The sequence below is a fragment of the Miniopterus natalensis genome, chromosome 2 (genome assembly GCF_054644295.1).
Source record: "Miniopterus natalensis isolate mMinNat1 chromosome 2, mMinNat1.hap1, whole genome shotgun sequence".
NCBI classification, from domain to species: Eukaryota; Metazoa; Chordata; class Mammalia; order Chiroptera; family Miniopteridae; genus Miniopterus; species Miniopterus natalensis.
The window spans coordinates 117,786,842-117,812,700 of record NC_142082.1 but is presented as its reverse complement, the minus strand read 5'-3'; the positions used below and the strand labels follow the sequence as shown (position 1 = coordinate 117,812,700).

The following is a 25,859-nucleotide window of genomic DNA, read 5'->3' as shown; positions in this document are numbered from 1 at the left end:
GGCCAGAAACCCAGCTGCCTGTGAATGACCCACTTTATCTTCTTTGAATGAAATTTGGTATAATGGAGCCTTCCATCCCACTTGGTCAGCCATTCAATTTTAGCCTGTTTTGTTTCCTCCTACACTCGCTGGGCTTCAACTAAATCTGGGAGGCTTAATGATGCTCACGGAGCTGGGGAGAAGCTGCCCTCGTCAACTTGATCTGAGCTGATACCTTCACCTCGAAGTCTGATAGCTCTGCAGTAGCACTTGGGATGGGTTTTAAGGAAGCTTTGCTCGGGTTGGGAGTCCTGGTTCTGGGGCCATCCTTGACCTAGACCTACCATAGAGCCATCCCTCCTGTTGAGGTTTTTCCACCTGCTCTGGATGCTGCCCCTGAATGATCAGAGCACTCCCTCTTGCCACTGGCCACCCTCAGTATCATCTGATACATTTCAAGGAGCTTAGGCTTTAGGACAATATATTCCAGGTATGTTTCAGGCAGCTTCTGCTTTGGATGTTTAGGAAAAGAGGTCACAGCAGGTCTGATATTTATAGAAAATGCGACTTGAGAGACAATTCAGGGAGGAAAAACACAATCTATTATGAGTAGACTAGCCACATTCATTTTTCTATCCAGTACCCTTATTCTATTATATTTTAATGTATTCCAGAAGAAATATTATTCTCTTCCTAAAATATCAATGTCATGGTCAAAATTTAGGTATATGATAATTTGATAATGGAAATATTTTGGTATTATAGAGATATTTCATCATGAATGTTACCACTGCCTCTGTCCCTTTACTTTGCCTCTAATTAAGGTTAGTACTGCTAGATTATAGTTAGTGTCTTGGAGAGACATGAGAATTAAATGATTTGATGTAAATCATCTTGGTTTGTAAGAATTAGTTGAACTGTTAGATATTTTTAAATGATTTTTTTTTTCTTTTTGAGGAAGACTTCTATATCCTGAAGATACTTCACATATAAACACAGTGATGTTAAAAAAAGCCTATCAAATAATGCTACTTCTATTCGTAAACGGCGGTCCTCACACGTTAATTTTTCAAGACTGTCTCTTGAGTTGCTTTTTCTTTTGCACTCATTAAACTATAATGCATGGTTAAACAATACAGCTACCAAACTACACTTCCAGCTTCTGGAACCTGTTTTATTGGCTGCTTCCCTTTCTTATTTATCATCCCTGTAGATTTACACTTGAATGTGAAATGAAGATGTGCTTGTCATTGGTTAGGAAAAATGACCAGTGTTCACAATTGTCAAACATTCCCAAAGAGCAAAGCACTGGGTGTGTGGAAGTGACTATTCCTCCTTCAAACTTACAACAGTCTCTAAATAGGACCATTGAAGGGAAATCCTCTGGTTGGTTCTAATTGTTATCCCTACTGATGCTGAAGATGCAGGTAGTCCCTGGTTAGGACAGAAATATTTAGTTGAGAATTGGGCTATTTCTGAGGAACTCTTTTTATAGTTTGATAGACTCAGTTTATGCGACAGTTTTCAGATGTAAAATGGAGAAATTACTGTTTTGTTCATAGCTTTGTACTCTACTGAAAATGTGTGAAAATGTGAACTAAATAACGGACTAACTAGAAGCTAGTAAGCTATATAAAGCAAATAGTGGTAGCTTGTGTATTTGTTGACCGGCTTTTATATCTGCAGAAAACTTGGATAGCTATAGAAGGGAAGGCTGAGTCTTTTGGGAGTAATCTAGTTTATAAGGTAAGATTAATATTACAATTAGATGTATACCTATATATTCATAGTGCAATGCAGTACTTCAAACTCTTGGTGTTTTCAGGTACTATTTAGTGAAATAGCAGTTCTGAGCTGTGGCATCAAGACACACTTGGTGAGACAGTAAGTTGATATATATAATGGTTGATATAATCAGTAATTTGTTACTAAAAATAAGTTAAAAATTTGACTTATGCTTTACTTTTAAAAAATAAAACAATTCGCCCAGCCGGGCATGGCTCAGCGATTGAGCATCGACCTAGGATCCAAGCGATCGGGGTTCGATTCCTGGTCAGGGCACATGCCCGGGTTGTGGGCTCAATCAATGACTCATCATTGATGTTTCTATCTCTCTCTCTCCCTCTCCTTTCCTCTCTCTGAAATCAATAAAGATATATTAAAAAAAATAAAAATAAATAAAAATAAAACAATTCAAGTTGAAACCATAATAGTATAATTCTCCTACTCTTTTTTTAAAATCCTTACCCGAGGACATGCTTATTTATTATAGAGAGAGGGGAAGGGGGAAGAGAGAGAGAGATCGATGTGAGAGAAAAACATCGATCAGTTGCCTCCCGTGTGCACCCTGACCAGGGATTGAACCTGCAACCTGGGTATGTGCCCTGATGGGAACAGAACCCACAACCTTTTGGTGTACGGGATGACACGCCAACCAACTGAGCTACCCAGCCAGAGCTGTAATTCTCTCTCATGGTTAATATTCCTTAGTGCTTTCTTAAGAGGGAGTTCCAGGAATGTTTGGGAGGGAGTGTGTATGTCTAGGTGTGTGTATGTGTGTATAAAACACAGGGTGGGGCAAAAGTAGGTTTACAGTCATTCATATGGAAAATAATACAATAATTAATAAGTAAGAATACCAGAATAAATTCTGTTCCGCATACTTACAACTGAAAACCTACTTTTGCCCCACCATATTTATAAATTGACCTGAAACGGTATAGATATTCAGCTAGGAAGATTTGAGCTAGATTGTTGACGATTTCGATAGTTAAACTGATTATTAAAGAGAATAAGTGGAAATAGGAGCTATTCAAGTATTTTTTAATAGGCGCATCACAAAAACAGTTGTGCATCAGGAACATGAACCCGGTGAGCTGCAGTTCAGTGAGTGAGGAAGCCTGCAGGCTGTTGCCCTCTAGGTGTGAGCTGCAAAGGCTTTCACTGAGCCTTTATTTGAGGTGGGAGGAAGTGTTAGGCATGAGAGTCATTTTGCAGGGAAATTGTGAAGTTTAGTTACTACCAAGACATGAAATCCTACAGGGGACTTTTGAATTTTGGTAATTAGGAACCATTTTGTGACATTGAACTTGGGAAGATGAATCCTTTTGAAGAGACAGAAGGAAGAAAAGTCAAAGAATGCCGGAACTTTATATGCCAGATGTGAAGCTGGTTATTGCCATTCGATTTGTGTTTTTCTTTGCAGCCCTTCAAAATTGTGTTCATTTTACCAGATGAGGAGATAGAGACTCAGTTATCACGAAAGATACTCGTAGTCACTCAGTTAAATAAGCAGAGGCAGCAAGATTCACACACAGGCTTGTCTGTCGCTAGACGACCTCTGTCAAAGCCAGCTGGAGAAATCGCTTGCCCGGCACGCTCTGGGGCTGATTCCCTTAGTGTTGTGTAATATGTTCATTATGTGCCTCCTGCAGCTGGGACTTGAGGGCAAGCACTCTGTTCATGGTCATATCCCTGGTACTTAGAGCTGTGCAAGGCAAATAGTAGACATTCAATAAATAATTGTTAATTACAAAAAGAAAGGAACAAACAAACAAGTCACAGAACTGGCAGTAGGGCCCAAGCCTCTTCACTCACATTTCCCTTATTTTGTCACAGCTGACCGTAGTCCATTTTTCTTGGTTTTCTGAACCAGCACATGTGTCCAAAATTCCCAGCCAGTATACAAAATGAGTAATGGCGCTTGATGGGAGGGGTTTGTGCAGCCAGTGGCTTACTCCGTAATGCTTGTAGAAAATGCCACTGTAATCTAAACGACACCAAGAAAAACCTCCTGAGAAATAACTTTGCTCTCTTCTTAGCTGCCATCCTGCTAAAGCAGGGATGGGGAACCTTTTTCCTGCCAATGGCCCTTGGATATTTTTAACATCATTCATGGGCTATAGAAAATTATCAACTTAAAAATTAGCTATGAAAAAAAGCTCCTAGACTTATTGAATTTTGAGTCCCGCCTGTGGTTGCCTTGGCAGGGCCAGACCAAATGAGTTCAGGCCCTTGGGCCGGACATTCCCTACCCAGGCTCTGAAGCAATGGTAGTTGAAAGGGTAAAATTGACTCAACATAGTGTTACCGCCCAGCCACCATAATCCCTCCCTAAGAGCTAGTAACGTGTGTCTGCATGGCTTATGCATTTGGTTGACTCTTCACTTTATAGACTCTTGTGAGGATTTCATTTTCCTCCTCAGTATTTGGTACTTGACTAAAGAAATAGTAGTCAAAGCAGGAAGATAAGCTTTTGCAAGATGGTTTGATACTTGCCCCCAGAAAGAGGGTTCTGTTCTTCAATGTGTTTATTTTACATGTAGGAGCTGGTGGGATTCATTGCCTTTAATATCCTGGTCCATGGAGCAACCAGAGACCAGTGTCCTTTGCGTTCTGGTGCATGTTCTTAATGCTGTGTATGATTGTTTTGCCAGTTGACTACAGACAAGTATTTTACTACCCCATTTACTGTGACATTGATAAATGAACCAGTTTTTCTCTTCTATCCAGAAAAACTTAAGTGGAAGAAAGCTCACGGGCCCTTTTTATCTTTGCATATAACATTTGTACAGACTCTTTATCAATGATAGTTTTCTTTTTGCATCTTTTTTTTATAATATCATCTGCAAGTTCTTTGTACATCATTTTCCAGTGATGAGTTGAAGCTGACCATGTGTTTTTGAGATGGTGTATATAACAGAACATGCTCTTTTTCATTCAGAATTCTGCATTCTCTTGCATAATATATAGGTATATATGTGTATATATATATTTGTGTAAGTTTATATATATATATAAAATTATAGTAACACTTATTATAAACTTACAATATACCTAGGTATTTTAACTCCTTTATGTGTATCACCTCAGAAATTAATATTCTTATGAACTATTTCATTATCCTCTTTTTAAATAATATACTTTATTTTTAGAGCAGTTTTAAGTTTACAAAAAAATTGAGTCAAAAGTACAGAGAATTCCCATGTGCTCCCTCACCATCCTACAGCCTTCACATAGCTTTCCTATTATTATAAACTTGCATTAGTGTTGTACATTTGTTACAATTGATGAGCTAATATGGATACATTATTATTAAAGTCCTTAGCCTGCATTAAGGCTCACCCTTTGTGTTATATATTCTATGGGTTTTTACAAATGTGTAATGGCATGTATTCACTATTATGGTATCATACAGAGGAGCTTCCACTGCCCTAAAAATCTTTGGTGCTCCACCTATCTTCTTTATTGCAATAGAGAAAATTCCAACTAAGAGATGAAATAATTTTCTAAGGGTCACATAGCTACACAACTGTGGGTACTCTTCTGCCTGCCTAGTATGTAGTGTTTTTTTTTCCCCCAAAGAAGTATCTTTTTTGTATTAAAAATCTTTAATGTTGACATTACAGCAGACTTCCCCATTTCCCCCACCCTTTGCCCGCCTCCACCTACCCCCGGCTCCTCTCCTTTGGCCTTCACCACAATATTGCACTATTGTCCGTGTCCAAGGGATATGCATATATGTTCTTTAGCTAATCCCGTCAACGTGTTTATCCAGTTACTCGACCCCCCCTCCCCTCTGGCTCCTGCCAGTCTGTTCCATGTATCCATGCTTCTGGTTCCATTTTGTTCGTCAGTTTATTTTGTTCATTAGATTGCACGTATTAGTGAGATCATATGGTATTTTCCTGTCTCTGACTGGCTTATTTTGCTTAGCATAATACTATCCAGGTCCATCTATGCTATTGCAAAGGGTAAAAGTTCCTCCCTTTTTATAGCTGCGTAGTATTCCATTGTGTAAATGTCCCACAGCTTTTTTATCCACTCACCTACTGATAGGTAGTTGGGCTGTTTCCAGATCTTGGCTATTGTAAATAACACTGCTATGACCATAGGGTGCATATATTCTTTTGGATTGGTGTTTCAGAATTCATAGGATATATTCCCAGAAGTGGGATTGCTAGGTCAAAAGGCAGTTAGTTCCCTTTTTAATTTTTTGAGGAAGTTCATACTGTTTTCCACAGTGTCTGTACCAGACTGCATTCCCACCAACAGTGCACTAGGGTTGCCTTTTCCCCACATTCTTGCCAGCACTTATTGTTTGTTGCTTTATTGATAGTAACCATTCTGACAAGTGTGAGGTGATACCTCATTGTAGTTTTAATTTGCATCTCTCTGGTGATTAGTGACATTGAGCATTTTTTCATGTCTATTGGCCATCTGTATGTCCCCTTTGGATAAGTGTCTATCCAGGTCTTTTCCCTACTTTTTAAAAAATTTATCTTTATTGTTAAGTATTACAAATATCCCCCCAATTGATCCCCTCCACCCTGGCCTTCACCCACTATTGTCTGTGTCCTTGGGTTATGCATATAAATTCTTAAGTTAATCTCTCCCCACCCACCCCTGCCCACCCTCTAAGATTTGTCAGTCTGCCCGACCAGGCGTGGCTCAGCGGTTGAGTGTCGACCTAGGATCCAGGCGATCGGGGTTCGATTCCTGGTTGGGGCACGTGCCCGGGTTGTGGGATCGATCCCCAGTTGGAGGACTGCAGGAGGCAGCCAATCAATGACTCTCTCATCATTGATGTTTCTATCTCTCTATCCCTCTCTCTTCCTCTCTCTGAAATCAATAAATATATATTTAAAAAAAAAAAAAAAAGATTTGTCAGTCTGTTCCATGCTTCTATGTCTCTGGATCTATTTTATTCATCACTTTATTTTGTTCATTTGATTCCACATATGAATAAGATCACGTGACACTTTTCTTTCTCTGACTGGCTTATTTCGCTTAGCATAATACTCTCCAGGTCCCACCATGCTGTCTCAAAGGGTAAGGGATCCTTTGTTTTTACAGCTGCATAGTATTTCATGGTGTAAATGTCTTGAGAAGATGCTTGGTATGATTTCAACCTCCTTGAATTTGTAGAGACTTGTTTTGTGTCCTGACACGTGGTCTATCTTTGAGAATGTCCCATGTGTACTTGAGGAGAATGCATATTCTGCAGCTTTGGAGTGGAATGTTCTGTAAATGTCAATTAAATTCATCTGATCTAGTGTGCCATTTAGCGTCGCTGTTTCCTTGTTGATTTTTTGTCTGGAAGATCTAGCCAGTGAAGTCGGTGGAGTGTTAAAGTCCCCTACCATGACTGTATTGCTGTGGATCTCTCCTTTGAAGTCCTCTAGAAGTTTTTTGTTTGTTTGTTTTTTCCCCAGCCTGTGTGAGTCTTATGTTCTGAGCTGGGTCTCTTGTAGGCAGCATATACTTGGGTCTTGTTTTCTTATCCATTCAGCTACCCTATGTCTTTTGATTGGCACATTTAATCCATTTATATTTAAGGTTATTATTGATAGATACGTATCTATTGCCATTTTATTTCTTTATGCCTATGTTTTTCATTCTCTCTATTTAAACTTCTTATTACAGAAGGCCCTTTAACATTTCTTGCAATGCTTGTTTGGTGGTGATAAATTCTTCTAGCATTTTTTTGTCTGGAAAGCTCTTTATTTCACCACCTATTTTGAATGATAGCCTTGCTGGATAAAGTAGTCTTGGTTTCAGATCCTTGTTTTGCATTACCTTGAATACTTCATGGCATTCCCTTCTGGCCTGTAGAGTTTCTGATGAGAAGCCAGCTGACAGCCTTATGGGAGCTCCTTTGTAGGTAACAGATTGCTTTTATCTTGTTGCCTTTAAGATTCTCTCTTTGTCTTGCATTTTTGGCATTTTAATTGTGATGTGTCTGGGTGTGGGCCTCTTTGGCTTCTTCTTTCTTGGGACTCTCTGTGCCTCCTGAACTTGTGTGGCTTTTTCCTTGACCAGGTTAGGGAAGTTTTCTGCCATTATTTCATCAAACAGGTTCTCTAACCCTTGCTTACTTTTGACCTCCTCTGGCACTCCTATGATGCAAATATTGTTATGTTTCATGTTGTCCCACAGCTCCCTTAGACTGTGCCCTTGTTTTTTAATTGTATTTTTCTTTTTGGATCTTTGATTGAGTGATTTTTTTTCTACCTGTCTTCTCGTTTGCTGATCCAATCAACTACCCCTAATCTGCTGTTCATTCCTGCCAATTTTTTTAAATCTTATTTCTACTATATCATACTTAATTTCCTTCATAGTTTCTATCTTTTTTCATGCTGTTGAGCATCCTTATGATCAGTATTCTGAACTCTCTATCTGATAGATTGCTTATCTCCCTTTCATTTAGCTCTTTTCCTGAGAAATTCTTTTGTTCTTTCATTTGGGGCTTGTTTTTTGTCTCCACATTTTGGCTTCCTGTTTAGATTTGTTTCTATGTATGAGGTCGATCTGCTAGGACTCACAGTCTTTTGGATGATCTCTGGTGCAGGCCAATGTCAGATACTAATTGCAGCTGGCCTTGAGTACCCTATTTAAAGTTTTCCGCACTCCACAGCTTCTGGTTTCCTCTGTTGGGCCTGGGTGTGTTTGGACAGGACCAATATATGCACCAAGGTCTGCTTTTCTAAGCCCTGCATCCAGAAACAAGTCAGGCAAAAACTCAAAGCCCCCAGAGGCTGTTATTCAGTCTTTTATGAGCCTCAGGCTGTAGAAAATCCACAGGGTGGGGGGGCTGATTGTTATCAGTCTCTTTTGGAGCCTCAGGCTGTAAAAACTACATAGGGTGGGGCCAGAGGTTTTCCAGCAGTGTGGGGCAATTACTTCTCCACCAGGCAAAAACTCCTTGGAAGGCAAATGTCTGCCTGAAAAAGACATCCCCTCCAGTATGGGGGAATAACTCAGCACTGGGTCCTGATGGGTGCCCTCTGAGATCTCTTCCCTCAGCCACTGCTCCCTCCTCCCCCCAATTCTCCTCACACGGCTCCAGTCCACTCTGCTGGAGCCCAAGGTGAGCGGCTACACACAAAACTTTGTGCACTGGCCCTTTAAGAGGGTGCTGGCATTTCCAACTATCTCTCTGTGGGCACCTTCCTCAGTTCTGGTGCTCTTGGCTGGGAAGCCCAGCTTGGGGTTTAGACCCCAGAGTGCTTAGTGGGAACTCCCCCCCCCCCCCCCCAGCTGAGATATCCCTCCGGACCTTCAGCTGCTGCCTGTGGGAGCCCAGACAGCCCTCTGGCGCCTCCACACTTCCTACCAGTCTCAATGTGGCCTCCACTTTTCTCCTTTGGTTATGAGGGTGCTCTCCAGCTCGTCTTCAGTTGCAGTTGATTATTCAGGGTGGTTTTTCTATATTTTATTTGTAACTTCAGTTTGGTCCTGGGAGAGTGTCGGTGTAGCTTCCACTCTGCTACCATCTTGGATCTCTCTAGAATCTGGCTCTTAATTTGTTAGACAGTCTGATTCATGACCTCTATTTATAGTTATTTTATCTTTCAGGAATCCTAATTTGGTAAGTTTCTTGCAAATTTTTACTAACTTCACGAAAGTGTGATGTGTATTGGAAGCATTTTGCCTGTGCTTTCCTTTTTTTCCTTTGAAGTTACAATGCTGGGAGGGAAAATTTTTGCAGGGGATTAAATTTTAATTATTGGATATTTGATGAGGTGAGTGAGTTAAAGATGAATTGTTGACTGGAGTGGCATTATTAAAATAAAAGAAGAAATGAAGTCAGTTGTCTGATCATTTGGTTAACACTAGCTGTAGTTGGCAGGGACTGTGGGCTAGTTCTTACCTGCTAGGAAATGAATGAATGAAGACTGTTCAAGAGTGAATCTTTTAAATGAGTGAATAAACTAAAAGGAGAGGGTATACGGAGAAATGGGTCAGTTACATGGAGTGTAGAATATTAGGTTAATTATACTCTATCTTTGGAAGATTTGTCTCCATAACAGTTGTTTAAAGAAAGGAAAAAAAGTCATTTGAAGCTCATGTGGGTAGGTAGTGTATAAATTAGAAGGAGCAAGTAGATAAGATTGTGTGGGGGTTTTTTTGTTTGATTTCTTTGTGTCTTTTTTTTTTTTTTTTTTTTTTACTTTGGACCACATCTGCCGGACACCGCCCAGTGCCTTGATACCACTTGCAGTCAGCAACGTTTATTTAAAACTATAGCTAGGAAGGTAGGTCATCTAATTTTAAATTAAATCCTGGATTCACGGTGTGTTAGTCCTGAATGACAGCAGCAAGTCCTAGATAAACTGTGTTGTTTGATATTCAATAAATTCAACTAGTTTTTTCCTATATAAGGTGAGCGATTAAGACAAAATCATCTTGAAAACTAAAGTGGCCATAATTCTTTATAAGGAAAAGAAGGAAAGAAAAGGAAGCAATTGAAGGGAGAACATACAGTAGACAATGATAATGATGTTTCTTCAAACTATCTTTTCCTTTTGGTTTCTGTGAAACCATTTTTTACTTTTTTTCTTACTTCCCTGGCCTCTTCTTTTTGACCTTTGATGAACTCATTCTCCTCTGTTCTTCTCATCTTGGTGTTTCCCAGGACTCTAACTTCAGTCTTCTCTCTCAGTATATTCTCTTTGATCATCTCTGTTCAGATAAAAACAACACTTTTTTTTTTTTTTTATGATATCAAGTGGACATCAGTCTACTTCATTTGGACCCAGGAAGAGAAGAATCCCTGATGATCTGCTGCTGAATCATCCATTTTCTCTGTTTTTCAAGGGTCGTAAGAGTGAGGCTGAAAAGTTCTTCTTGAAGGCTATTGAGCTGGATCCCACCAAAGGAAACTGTTACATGCACTATGGTGAGTGGTTGATAGTTTTTTCCATGTCCCCCACATTTCCTATTAATGTCGATGTGAGATTTAGGTTTTGCTGGCAAAGAACATTCTGAGAGGACATTGACTTTGTTGTTGCCAATTTAGCTTCATTCCATAGTCTTACCTTCTCGTTCAAAATGGTCATATTAAAGAGAGCTATGCACTGTGCTTCCCTTTAGTAATTTCACAGGACTTCAATAGGGAAGGCGTTTTCACAGTTGTTCCATTCAAGATCAGTGTGGCGTTTACATGAGGTCTCATCAGGAAAACATCTCACTCCTTGCCTGATGCATACTGTATAATTCAAACGTTAGGTCTCTTTTCATTATAAAAGTTAATGCAGTGCTTGTGGAATGTACATATTGAAGTTTTAGAGGTTTGCATTTTGGCCTCAAAGTCTTGCTTTCTGGAAGATATGGAGGCATACCAGCCTCTGTGGGCCTGAGGTTGAGGTCAAGGATAAGCTCTGGAGGGTTGAAGGATGGCTCTCTCATTCGGTGTAGCCTTGGCCTTCACCATTCCAGAGTGAGCTTACATAACAACCCTGTCACACTCCCCTCTGTCATTAGTACTGAGTCATGTGTTAACTGAGGCGAAGTGATACAGCTTGTTTGGTGTTGTGAAAGATGTGCTTATTTCTACCAGATTTGCAGTTGGAATGGCTTTCAGGAAGCCAAAAAACATTTACTTTTGCCGATCCCTTCGGGGGAAAAATGTTTTTTGACCACTATTTATTTATCATCAAGTAGTAAACTTAAAGGTGGATGGAAATGAAATCTTGAGAAAATAAAGCTAATATGCTTATACAATATTTAATTTATTTTCTCATTTTCCAATGAGTAAAAATAAATCAGTGAGAGGCCATGAGTGTGGAAAATGGAAATAGTAAAATGGAGATGCACTTAACCAACCACAAGTCCATTTGTTTATTTACACTGTATGGATATGTTTATAACCTAGGTTTGTGGTGCTTTATCTTTCCAGCATAACACAGCATGTAATTCCATGCAACTTACTGCCTAACCACTTCTGCTTTTGTTTCACAAGGAAGTTTTATGGCCATATTAAGATAGCAGTCAACTAATTTAAGTTTGCTACAGAATTTATTGTTACAGTTTTCTTATATGAAGTGTTTTAACTTAAAATTTTCTCATGCATACTATTTGGGTACCCCTACTGTGCACTCAAGTAGTCAGTGATTATTTTCTCTGAGTGCTGCAGAACCTCCTGTCATTGCACCTTATGAAATAGGATTTCTTTTCGTATCTTACTGACTGCATTTCCTTTGCCTCAAACTAATTCTGCTTACTACATCTTGCTAGGTTTGTTTCCCATAATTTTATTATGTGCTTTAGATTTTTCACAACCAATTCCTTTAAGCTTTATCATTGCTTCATTTGAATTGAAATTGAAAAAACTCACTGTTGTATTAAAGAGTTAGCCCCCTTAGTCTCCTCTTATTCTGGCTGGTCTGTCTTTACCCACCTCTATCTTTTTATTATTATTATTTTTATGTTACATCATGCTCCTGGATTTTTTTTTCAGTGGTGGTAGTAGGGATCTCCCATGAGAAAGTTTTGGATTTAGTTTTAACAGAAAGTGCAACAAATTCATTATTGTATATGTTATTTGGAAAATGGTTAACACATGTTCTGTAAATGCATGGTTAAAAACTGATTCTTTTTAGTACCCCTGGATTATTTAAAAATTTTGGTATGCATACATTATTAGAAGTACACTTATTTTCTGAAGGAGGAATGACTACATAATTCAGTATAATTTTATGAAATATTTTCAGTGCTCTTTCCCCCACTCTGGTTTAGGAAATGGAAGGGACTCAAGATGAGGCATCAAAAGGAATAATTACGGCAAAATAATCTACAAACAGGCAGGAAGCCCATAACTGAGTGATTGAAATTTCTATTTTACTGTGCTCAAGTTATTAAAAATGCACATTTAAAGGAATATTAATGACTTTTAATGTAGGGCCTATGTACTTCAAATGACTAAAATTTAGAACTGGAAATTTCTTTTAAAATTATCTAACATAATTTGTTTGTTATGTACATTGAAGCCTAGAAAAATGAAGTTGACATGCCCAAGTTAGTTGTAGGTAATTAAATTTTGGTTTCCTTAATAGGTGTTATTGCTTTTTCTTCTATATGTTCCATTTCTTTTCACAGCATTGGTAGATAGACAAACGAGTAGGTAAGGAGATAGATATTTTTGATTAGTAGGCCCTTCTGGGCAGCTTTAGAATGTCAAATCCATATAAGTCATGACTTAGCTTAAAATCCTATGGAAGGGTTTTTATTAATGTTAACATGTATAAGATATGTATAATAGGTGCAAGACACTGTTCTGTTTTCAGAAAGTGAGAAGGGTTATGTGGGAAATAAACAGAATGTTGTCATTTTTAGGAGCTGATGAGGTGAGAAGTCGGGTATTTGTTGAAACCAACTAGTGAGGTAAAGCATCTTTGAGGAGATAATTGAAATCTGTGAGCTTAAGTCAGCTCTTCGAAGAGCCAGACAGAAGAATTTCAGATAGAAGAAAGAGTAAGTTCAAAGGTTACAGGCAAGACCAAGCTTACTGTCGCCGAAGAAAAAGAAGGGTGGTGTGAGTAGGAGTAGATTGAAAAGAAGGGAAAGTGAAAGGAGATGAGATTTAGAGGAGGCAGAGGTGGAGCCCATGGGGCCTTGTAGACGAAACTAAGGAATTTGTGTTTTATTATTCTAAGAGCAGTGGAAGGGACCCTGTGGAGAAGACAGGATTAGAGAAAGGTAAGAGTAGAGCAAAGGGAACTCTATTGCTGTTTTAGGCAAGAAGTGATGGTGGCTTGGACTAGGGAGTGGTTGTAGGAATGTAAATATTTATATTGAAATCACACATTTACCTTCTTTAGAAAATTCTAAGATAATTAAAAACAGGAAGGACCTGTTTTCTATTTTGCACCATCGATATCTAGTATATTGCCATATTCATTGCAGGAATTGTCGGTTGAACTCAGGAGTGCTAGTTTAGAATTGGATATATGTTCCAAAATTGACTGAAAGTGTATTTTGTTAGAATTTTTATTACTTCTTGTCCAAGAAGATACATACTATGATTCTCATATCAGTTCTTCTCTGCAACTTACTGTTTATAGATATTCTTGGAATGTTTATACTCATGGATTGAATGAGTAATAACACATCTTCAGCTTAAAAATAAATGTATAAATGAAATATGCATGTTGTTCTGAATCTTTTCAAAATGCTTTTTCACATGCCAATGAAAATGCAGACTGGGTAAGTTTTGTTCCATTGGAAATTCACTATCCTGGGTGATTTTGTGTGCCTTTTATTTGCTTATTGATGATACAAGTGACTTGGAAAATACCATACAGTTGGGACTGCACAGAGAGAATGATAGGAATTTATATTGGCTGCAATGGCAGTTAGACGGGAGTATTTAAAAGCACTATCAGTTACTTGTATTTTGAATCCACTTGTTTAAGTTTGGGGGAAAGGGGTTGCATTGTAGATTGCCTGTTATTATTTAGATTGCTTGCAAGAAAGAAAGCTAGGCAAGTTTATAAAACTGGTTCAACAAATTGGTTAAATGTCTGACACTGTGGTACCTGTATAGTCTCTGGGATGAAGAGTCCTCATTTGTAGAGTGATGTGGGCTTACCGAATGTTCTCCAGCACTCAGATTTCACATTGTTTCTAATATATACTCAGTTTTTCATTAGTCTTTCAGCAAAAATTTTAAGGAATGGTAGAAAATAGGTTTTAAACAAGGGTATCAGTGGAAGCATAATGTCTTTATATGCCATCAAGCTTACAGTGTATTCCATTGTCCATATGAAACAAATCATGCGAAGTTTTTATGGGATTTAGTTTGTAAATGTCAAAGGTGAGGATTTGATGCCTTTTGCTCCTGTGGGCCTGTAATTCAAGGGATTTTCCATGGATTTTCCCTATGATTCTGCTAGGAAGCTTCTGTCAAAAGAATGACAGTCAAGCCATGGAAAGAACCTATTTTAAATGTTTTCTTTATGTGCATAGCAGTAAATTTTATGTAGATTCAAACAACTTTAATCAATAGACATTTGTTATAAGGTACCTACTATGTATAAATCCATACAAATGGGAATTCATTCAATATTAATGACAAAAGATCAAAAGTTGAAAGGGAGCAGATGGTGATAAACCCTACTTAGAAGTACTGTTTTATGTAGACCTTATATGGGTTTCTTCTTTTCCCATCTACCTCTTATCCATGTGTTGCTGAGTAAAGAGTTTAGCTTCATTGTCTTCATTATTGATAGATGCTCTGGGTGATGGTCATTTCCAAGGGTTCAGCTATGTTGTGACTTATCCTGAACTTCTTCCTCCAGCTCAGTATTTATCAAGCACTATACTAGGTGCCAGGACATGGCAAGGCATAAGACAGGTTCCAGTGGAGATTGCAGATTGGTTAGGGAGGAACAAATTGTGAAAATAATGATTTAATAACAATTGCAATTAGTTTTTAAAAGGAGACACAGTATAATTAAGGTGCCTTGACCTGGGTGGCGGGGGTGCAGAAGAACTATGCCTGATGAATTTACACATCAGCTATATTGGAGTGATAAGTGTGGGTTCACCAGACAGATGTATACAAATGAGGGGTGCAGTGGAGAGCACTGAAGAACAGAAAATGCTTGGGCAAAAGGCATGGCCTGTGCCTGGGGAGCAGTTCAAGGACAAAACTAGAACCATAGCTAGGAGCTACGAGAAGTACATTCTGGCTTTATAGAAGGGGTAACATCCAAATTATGAGAGCTCTCAGTTTATGAAATGAGTGCATTTCAAATGTGGGTTTATAGGGACATTAGAGAGAATTGACACATTTGCAAAGGAGAGAGGGCTGCTCCAGACAGCCATGAAATCATGTCTAACACTGAAGATATTCTATCATTATTCCCCTCGGGCCCGCAGAAAAGTATAGAAATTTTGAGAACTATACTTATCTGGATTATTCTTATTTGGCTCTACTGTCAATTTTAGAATCCTGAAAATGCCTTACTACACGTATCAAACACTTTACCATCTTACCCAGTGTTTTCTTGATCCTGATCTTTTTGATCATCTAAACCCCGTGAATCAGAAATTTTCAATATATGTACTTGGGGGAAAACTTTGCAGAATCCAGCTCTTTCAACTTTTAAGTCCAAAATCTTCTGTTAATATTGTACTAGTCCGTTTTCCTCCAGGATGGTTTATATACTATTAAATTTTATTTTTAAAATAAGTTCTGCAGGAAAGTGTTAAAAATATGTGATTTTTCATCAGTGAACACGAAAAGCAGCAGCTTGAAACATGGGTTGAATTGGTAAAAGGCCTGGGGCTTTTTTTTATTTGTCATTAAAACTGGTTAGAAGATGATGATGAACTGAGATTGGATGTGTTATAGCATTTCATTTTTAATCACTTCTGAAACTGCAAGAGCAATGATTTAAATTAAATAATGAACTAAATAATGGCATTTCCTTGAAAATACATTTTTGGTGAGTGTTTGCAAAATTACATTGAGGTTACAATGGTATTTACTGCTTAAGACCAAAACATTTTGATAAAATATCAGTGTTCAGTGTCCTCAGGACAGCATCGGCAGTTCATGGATATGTAATTAGAACTGTATATTTTTAAATGTTACTCCACACTATTTCATACCTGTGATTTTTTTGTTTTGAAATTCCCTGTTACTATAATGTTTCTAATAATTTAATATTCTTTGATATGTTCATACCTGTGTGTGTTTTGTATGTGATACTTTGCAAAGCCTTTTGGAATTAAAACTTTTCCATGACTAAAATGGGAAGAAACAAGGACATGGTTATCTGAGCTTACAAGCCAAAACTAAAGGAAAAATTAAAGGATTAATGTGTTTTTAAAAAGGGATATAGTTAAAGCACAAATAGTTAAGTGACAGGAAGTAGTTTCCATGAAAGCAAAAGCTCAGCTTATTTAAGACACGAGAAACTCTAAAACTACAAGGAAAATAAGTAGAATACAAAGACCAAGGGATTTGAACAAACAGTTCCTAAAAGAGAAAATATAACAGGTTTTAAAAGATAGGTAAACATACAATTTCATTAGAAATCAAAGAAATTTGAATTCAAATAACAATGAATTCCCTTAAGCTGCTCTAGTTCTTTGTCTCAGTAATTATTCTCTTGATGATATATCTTAAGAAAATTGAAGTTTTCTAATGTTTAAGAATATCAACAAAGACAGTAATTAGAACATAGCGTTTCTATTTATTGGCGGCAAAAATAGGAAAGCATGTAAATGCCTGAAAGTGGGAAATGATTAAATAAAGGTTAGTCCCATTTGCTAAGCTATTATAAATCCTAAGTTAAGTTTATAAAGAATATATAATGAGACCACTGCCTAGGTTATTGTAAACGAAGAAGAGTTAAATTCTACAATGTAACTGTCATTAAAAAGGCAAAGCACAGCAAATAAACAATGTTAGGGATGGATGTTTTTGTTTTTTGGACTTTTGTAGACAATTTTTTAGCAGGTTTAATGTTTTTATTTATTTTATATTTTCTTTAATGAGCACATTACTTTATGAAGAAATGTGTGCTTTAGTAAAATGCAGAAAATGAGTATTTTTATCATTTAGATAGTTTGTAGAAAAAATAGGAAAATTATTACAGTAACTAGATAATTATCTAAAATTTATTTAACAGAATTCAACATGTAAAATTTAAGACATAAACATTAAATTAGAAAGGAATAAAAAAGTAGAGAAAAGCATCTTGCCTGAATTCTCTATTTTATACCATGTTTCCATGATGAATTCATCAAATATAATAATAGTACAAACATTTACTGAGTACTTTTGTGACCTGAGAGATTCACATGTAGCATGTTATTTAATCCCCACAAAAGCCAAGTAGAGAAGTTGCCTGTTTCCATTTTACAGATGAGGAAAGTGAGGTCGGAAGCTGTAAGGTAAATTACCCAAGGTTTCAGTGCCAGTTTGATCCAAGGCACTCCTGACTGCTACTCTGCATTGTCCTGGTCTTATGTCAGTGTACAAGATGAATATCTTATTTATATCCATGGACACTGTATTGGTAGGTAATATAATATGTATCAATACACTGTAAGTTGGGAATCATTCACCTTCTATTATCATTAGGGGCATTCAGAAGCAAAAGACTATTACTATTTATCTTCTAGAATAGGGACAACTCATTTAAGGTCCAAAGTTGATCAAACGATGAGGCAATCTTTACCCATCTAGTATTTTCCCCTCTTTATTCTGAAGACATAAAGGACCTGAAAGTAAGACGGAGAAATGTTTATGGAATTCATGCATTTATGATAACTATTCCATTCTTAGTTCTACTTGAATTTTCTTTTGAGACAGGAGAATTGGTAAGAATTGTGTATACATATAATATTTATTATTTTGTATCCACTACTTATTGACCTTTTAAAAGTTATTTTCAATAACCTTTGTCATGAAATTATATAAAATACTAATTAAAAATATAAATATACCTTATATAAAATTTTAGTTTTCATAGTAAAACTAAAACCCTTACCTATGATATATCAATGTATAAAGTCTATGTAGTGTGTACTTTGAGGCTTATTAGCATCTTTCAGAAAACACATTTAAAAACTGACCTGTTGTGGTGATAGCAGTCAGGTGTCACCTAGCCTGGCATGACAGTCATGCAGATGGTGCTTGATAGCTGTGCGACTTTAAGCAAGTGTCTTAAACTCTCAGAGCTCACATTTTTTCATACATAAAATGCTGATAATACCATGCTTCTGAGATTCTGAGATGACATCAGTTCTGTCCCACTGTCTTCGTTCCTTCAGGCTGCTGTAGCAAAATACCACAAACTAGGTGGCTTATAAACAGCAGAAATTTATTTCTCACAGTTCTGGAGGCTGGAGGCCTGAGATTGGGTGCCAGCCAGCATGGTCGGGTGAGAGCACTCCTTTGGGTGTCAGGCTTCTCCTTGTATCTTGCGTGATGGGAGGAGTGAGGGAGCTCTCCGTGGCCTCTTTTATGAGGGCACTAATCCCATTTATAAATCCCCACCTCCTAAAACTATCACTTTGGGATTTCAACATATAGATTTAGGGAGGGCACAAGCATTCAGGCCGTAGCACTCATCAAGTTTTATTATTACTCTTTTTAAAAAAATGAATACTGTTATTATTACGTACGTAAGGATTATAAGATGCTCCACAATATTAGAATGACTAAGTGCATTCCACCTAACATGGTGTGACCTTGACCAGAGTTCTGAGAATTTCCATAAAGAAACATTCTTGGTGTATACTGGGCACAACTGTGCTCTTTAGTGCTGGTGCTACTTTTGAAGCTGTGTTCAACTGTTAGGTTCCTGACCCAGTGCTGGGTGGGGGTTTTTTGTTTGTTTGTTTTGTTTTTTTATGCTTACCAGAGGATTTTTTTTTCCCTCCCTTGCTTTTCAGAGAGTGGAAGGAGGAGAGAGAGGGAGAGAGAAAGGGAGAGAGAGAGAAACATCGATGTGAGAGAGACCCATCAATTGGTTGCCTCCTGCACTTGCCCTGACCAGGGCCAGGGATCGAGCTTGCAACTGAGGTATGTGCCCTTGGCCGGCATCAAACCCAGGACCCTTCAGTCCAAACGCTGACGCTCTAACCACTGAGCCATACTGGCCAGGGTGCTAGGTGCTTTTGTGTATACTTTGCCCCTTCGGTAATCTAACCCTGCGCAGAACTCATGTTATCACTCTTTTACAGAGGCAAGATTTAAGGTGTCAAGAGTGTGACGTACTGAAGACCCTAGCCTGAGCAAGTTCTCTGACTCTTAAACCCATGATACATTTATGGTTTGCCTTGAGCCTTCAGAGATTGGCTCTTAACTAAATATGAACTTGGCGGATCCCCACTGGTGACAGACCCAGAATGCTGAGATTTTGGAGGACTGCTGGTGGAGAAACCAGGGAGCTCTCCTAATCCTGTCCCTGAAAGCTTAGGAAGGAAGGGCAGTCTCAGGGCAGGGAGAGGACATGAAAGGGACAGTGGGGGTCCAGGGGAGCTCATGTAGAGCAGAGTGTGAAAAGCAAAAGGCCTGGAAGCAAGGCTCCCAACTTTGCCCTGCGGGGTTTACTTGCACGCTCGTTTATTTCTTCTGATCATATGGCAAGGTTATCCCTGTTTAAAAAATGAGGAACCTGTGGCTCAATACCAGAGAACCTTGGAAATGACCTAAGTGGCCGTGTTCCAGGGATTCCAGCACTGACCACTGCCTCACACAGAGAAGGTTGTGAATCAGGGCTAGAATGGATTTCAGTTACTTTTAGTCGCTCCTTCCCGGCCTCATCTCTGCATCCGTTTTTCACATGGGTATAAAGCCCACTTTGTTTTAAGTTATTTATAGCTACACCATGCTTTGCTAAGGAAAGGTACAGTTGAGTACTTGTCTTAGTCCATTCAGGCTGCTGTAACAAAATACCATAAACAGGGTTACTTGCGAACAACAGAAAGTTTCTTCTCACAGTGCTTGAGGCTGGATGTCCCAGGTCATGGTGCTGACAGGTTGAGTATCTGGTGAGACCTGATTCCTCATTTACAGCTGTCATCTCTCTGTTCTCGAGTGATTGAAGGGTCAGGGAGCTTTTGGGGGAGCTCTTCTGTAAGGGCAGTAATGCCATTCACACAGGCTTCATCCTCATGACCTAAGCACCTCTCAGAGTGCCCCCCCCCCCCCCCGTCTAGATATCACAGGCGTGGGGGTTAAGATTTCAGCACATGACTGGGAGGAGGCACAAACATTCAGACCATAGCAACAACTCACAAATGTTCTTTTGATTCTGTTTGTATGGGACTCAAGAAGCCACGAAAGCAAGACTGTAAGAGCTGAATTAAATTTTGGACCAGGGAGTAGAAAATGCAATGGATTTTGGACCATGGGTCATGGATTTGGGAATGAGGCATGCCCAGCCCTACTGCCAGTGATCTCCCTGAGCACCATCTACCTCCTGTTAGCCTTCCTCCTCCGCAGTTTCTTAATGTGGAGTTGATTGCTACTGCCTCAAATTGTGAGGGTTCATTTGCATTTTATAAAATAGCTAGCTCATAATAGATGCTCAGTAAATTGTAACAATGGCCATTTATTATTTAAAATTATAATAGAAACTCTACTGATATCCTAGGGGATGAATTACATATATAGAAAACTTTTTGAGTAAGATACGTCAATGAGGGACAGAAATAAGAGCAGGGAAGACTGAATACAAACCTAGGAATAAAAAAAAGGGGAATCTTTACCCATCAACATGCAGACAAAAAGCCAGAGAGAGAGAGAATTACTTGCAAGAAGAATGAGGATTGTAAGTAAGGAATAAATAGCCATAGAGAGAGAGGAGGTATCCTTGCCTTGTTCGCCCGGCATACTTCTTTCCTTGGCCAGTAACAATGGCACACCTAACACGCTGGCTCTCAGTAAGCCACAGCTCTTCTTAACTCAGGCTGCTGAGAACAAAAAGCACAGAACAAAACTAATGGAAGTGGAGAGAGCTTGGCTTTAGAGTGAGAGCATTCCTAAAATTGTAGAGATGCTCAGCAAGAGAAATGCTCGGTAAATCTGTCTCAGAGAAGCAGAGAAGGTTCTCCATATTTTTAGTTCCCCCAGGCGTAATTAGCATCTGTCAACAAGGAATCAGCCTTTCTTTAGCAGCCTCTCCTTTGGACAGCTAGTCTATAGACCCTGACCACTGCATTCCACCCACTCTGTCTGATCAGGAATGCATTACTCACCTCCCCTAATAGAAACACTCATGAAGGCTTTGCATCAGTTCCACTTTGCCCACCCATCTTGTTACCATTAGATGTCACCAAAGCCAGTCAGCCCCAATATTTCTGCTGTGGCCTCTTCCCTGCTCCAATGATCTGATTCTTCAAAAAGTCCCTCAGGTATAGACAATTTCTTCTGGATGCAGGTGATGTTCTTTGTCACAATCTGGCTGCTAATTACAGGACTATAGCCACATTGTGAAAATTTACCTGTGCCCTTTACTTTATGCATATTCAACTCTAATTATAAGTTGAACAAAACCAAATAAAAATGTGTCTTCATCCACAACTGATGCGCTTGGCCTGTGTGATACCTTACACCTCCGTTTTCAAATGTATATCCATTTGTGGTTACACTCTGTCCATAATCTCCTCTTCCCTCTGCTGGAATGGAACTGTTTCAAGAATAAATGTTTCATTTATCTTTGTATCCCTGACTGCCCTAAGTATTGCTGTATCTTGTGTAGGGCAGGCACAATATATGTTTCTTGGATTGCAGATATTAAGCTGTAGTTTCTTCTCTTTTCAGACATTGAATTTGTTCCTAGCACAATGAAATATACTAGATTTTAGCCAAATTACATAGTTTGAACTGTTCCAGAATTAAGATATCTTTGAAGGTGTGATGGATGTCTGGATGATCTGTTGTATACCCAGGGGAATTCAGAGATCTAAAACCAGGGCTGCCATGTTGCGCAAAACTAAGAGGCACCACTCGTAGTTCACAGAGACTTCAGTGTGAACGGCGCCTTGGAAGTTGTGCCGTACCCAGCACGTGTGGCCATTCACTGCGGCCTTGCCTAAAATCGCTGTAAGGTGAGAGGATATGAGCAGATGCCTGGTGGTCTGTGCTGGCTGGATTCTAACTTGCTTTTGAAGATGAAACAAGTCGCCTCACAGGGATACGATTGGTTAATTCAGTCCTGTCATTGAACGTATGTTTATTAAATCGCCACAACGTGCCCGAAATAAGAGAATGAATTTTTGTGATATTTTGCGAAAGAGCATTCCAGGAAGACTGAAGTAGGAGTCTTTGGTCCCCCTATGTGTTGGACAGATGACGGGAGGCCAATGGAGACTGAATATGTGACCCAAAGGAGAGTAGAAGAAGGCAGAGGAGATGAGGTCAGAGAGCTGGGGTAGGAGCATCGGGAAGGAACCCTGTGCTGATCATATCAGATCGTGCAGTCCAGTGTAATAATTTGTACTTCCCCTGCATCAGCTGTCAAATGACTGGATCGTCCATTTTTACAGGGTCACTCTGACTGCTGTGTTAAGAATATGCTCTAAAATCAAGGGGAGAAGTGTGGAGATCACTTAGGAGGTTATTGCTGCAGCCCAGGGTGAGATGATGGCTTGAGACAGGGTGGTATCAGTAGAAATGAAACTATTCTGGATACATTTTTGATAACCTGATGCTCTCTCCCAAGGGCAACTGTTTTACTGCAAATGATACGTTCTAGTTATTTTATAAATGAGACTTTTATTTGCCTTTGAACATTTTTTAAAGTGACATTTGAATTGTTTTTCCTAAAAAGAATTGTATCATCCTGACACCTAGTACAGATTGGTTTAGCCTTTCATTTAGTTGCATTAAATATCAGGGTAAATTTTTTATAGCATCTTAGTAAGAAATGCCCGTCCCAGCTAATCCAGGAAGCTTCTACGTAGCACTTGTACAAAGCAGTATTTGAGCCTGTAGCTTAAGGCCAGCTTATACTTTTATGGATTTCTACCTTTCAGACAGCATTTTAAATCCAAGTATTACTGAGGAATTGATCTTCGCAGAATTGTCATATTGAAATGTTGGTAAAATTCTACCCATTAGTTGAAACGGTTCGGTTTGAGAATTGTCCAGAAAGAAATTGGTATAACTAATGCTGGGACAGCTAAGTCCAGAATCGTCGACTGTTTTCCTTCTTCGTTTAGCCTATGGGGAGACTTACAATCTTTGTGTCCGCACCTTGAGAGAATGCTTTCTCTTTTTATATTCTCTTGTTTTTCCCTCCTCAGATGCCTTTTTTCTCTCTTTACAAATTCTCGTTTCATTTTTTCTTTTTTTCTCCCTTTAATTTGAGACAATTAAATAAGATGGTGATAATTAACTTGGGTAAGACAAATTACAAACCAAAGCAATGATGGTAAAGGGCGGTGGCACAGCACACCCATGAGAGCAAAATATATTTTACTTAAGATTTTTGTGGTTTCTTTATTTGAAATTCTACTCTATTATCAAACACAAAGAATGTGTTTGTCTACTACATGGGAAACAGAAGTGATTTCTCAGAAATCTCTTCTGCATGAGGGATAAAACTCTTAAATCTCCTTATTTCAAAAGTTTAAAAGAGTAATCTTATATTTAATGAGTATGCCTTAGTCATACATACGTATCCTATCTACACACGTACGTATGTGCAGGCTGGTCATTATACCTGTGATTTAGGGAAGAGCGTGGCACACGCAGCTGATTAACCAGAAGAGCTCAGTCCAACTGGAAGCTAACCCCAGACAGGGAGTCCAGAGCATGGTGCAAAACATTTATTTTGTTGTTTTCGTAAGAGACTGGTCTTCAAACTGAGCATGGGACTAGCAGCATCAGCTGACAACTAGTTAAAAATGCAAATCGCATGCTTTCCCCCAGACCCACTAAATCTGAAACGGGGCCCAGCTCCCTGCTTCAGCCAGTCCTCCAGGTGCTTGAGAACCTCTGGGAAAGGTGCCCTCTCAGGTCTTGCAGAATCTACCCGTGTGGGGGACTCCCCTGAGTGCCTGCCTTCCTCAGGTTTTCTTGCTTTCCTTTCCTAACCCTCCTCACTCCCCGTCTTGTCCTGACTCCGTCTTGTAGTCACTTACTCTCGGAGCCCCAGTAACTGCTTCTGAACACCAAGCCCCAGGACCTGGCTCATTCTTTGTGGGTACAACAATAGACCTTTATTTTATATTCTTCGGTAAAGAGCACCTATTTCTCACTTACTAAAATCGATGACTTTCCCTTGTGAGGATTCAATGCCTTATTGTGTAGAACAGTTTACTTCCCAAGAGCAATCGAGATGAGAGAATTGACATCCACATTCTGCCTCTTGTACTGTGAGTGGGGTGGCCGTATTGGGACAATCTGGTTTATAGCCCTTGTTCCAGCGTAATAATACCATCCCCTCTTATTCTTTTAAGTGCTTTGGTTTAGATGGTAACTTATTTTACAATGAATTTAAATCACTAGTGATTCTAACACTGTTGGAAAATGGTCAAAGAAGGACTCACCAAGAAGGACATGTTTTGGGCATAGAAATGAAAGATGTCCAGTTACGGTAGGTAGGCCAGACAGGACTGGAGGGGGGGTGGAGAGAAATCTTAGAGGCTGAGAGTCCACGATAAATAAGGCTGTGAAGCAGCAGGTTACACTAAGCAAAGTTTAAGCAGTTCACAGACACGAGCCTGTTTCTGGTGGGAGCAATAATAATTGAAGTTGGTTGAAGAGGAGGGATTTGAGGTAAAGTCTTCTGGAAGGAGTAGGGCAAATTTTGTTCCTTATTATTTTCCCAATAACATATCAATTTGGATAGATATTAAGAAGGAGCATATTATATCTTTGTTTCCCAATTTATGTTGGTTCTATGTATTTGAAATGCTTATTGCTAGATTTTTCATCAGTTCTGGGCTATATTTCAAACAAATAATCATTGTAAACATAGAAGAAGAAGAATTTACTTTCAACTTCAGTTCATATTTTTAAATTCAGTTAAAAAATAGATACCAAACAATTTACACTTCAGAATATTTTATGCCTTAATCATAACAGAATATCAATGCTGGACTATTGAGATATATGACCTGTCAAGAACAGAACGGGGAGAATTATGCAAATACCTGATATGTTGTGATATTGTTTTTCTGAGTGTTAATATGATGAATGAATTCTACCATTATAAAATTATTATATGAGAATTATTTCTATCACCATATACAATAAAAAAATTACATGTTTCGTGTTGTTTTGGGAACTTGCAAGCTGTTTACAAAAAGCATGTTGCATGGCAAAGCACACTTAAAGCATAAGTAAAAATTATGATAAAATTGTATATTTGATTATAAGAATTGTATATTTGATTTTACAGTTAGTGTTATCCTTTTGTGGTTGTTTTTGAACAGTTAAAGATGTGTTTAACATTAACAAAGCTTAAAAAGCTTTGCCGTGGTTCCTGGCTGGTGTGGCTCAGTGGGCTGGGCATTAGCCTGTGCTTGGAAAGGTGCAGCTTCAAGCCCGGTCAGGGCACATGTCTGGGTTGTGGGCTCGACCCCCCGTTAGGGGATGTGCAGGAGGCAGCCCGTGGATGTTTCTC

At 38.8% G+C, this 25,859-nt stretch overlaps 1 protein-coding gene across 3 annotated transcripts in view; it reads left to right on the top strand.

The window, feature by feature from the left end:
• The window catches only part of TMTC2 (transmembrane O-mannosyltransferase targeting cadherins 2), a 374,536-nt gene that overhangs the window by 289,225 nt on the left and 59,452 nt on the right, over positions 1 to 25,859 (top strand). For all 3 annotated transcript variants that reach the window (XM_087814516.1, XM_016199427.2, XM_016199430.2), the window contains one exon: positions 10,579 to 10,660. In XM_087814516.1, the coding sequence (XP_087670642.1) occupies positions 10,579 to 10,660 (82 nt within the window). The remainder of the gene's footprint in view (positions 1 to 10,578; positions 10,661 to 25,859) is intronic.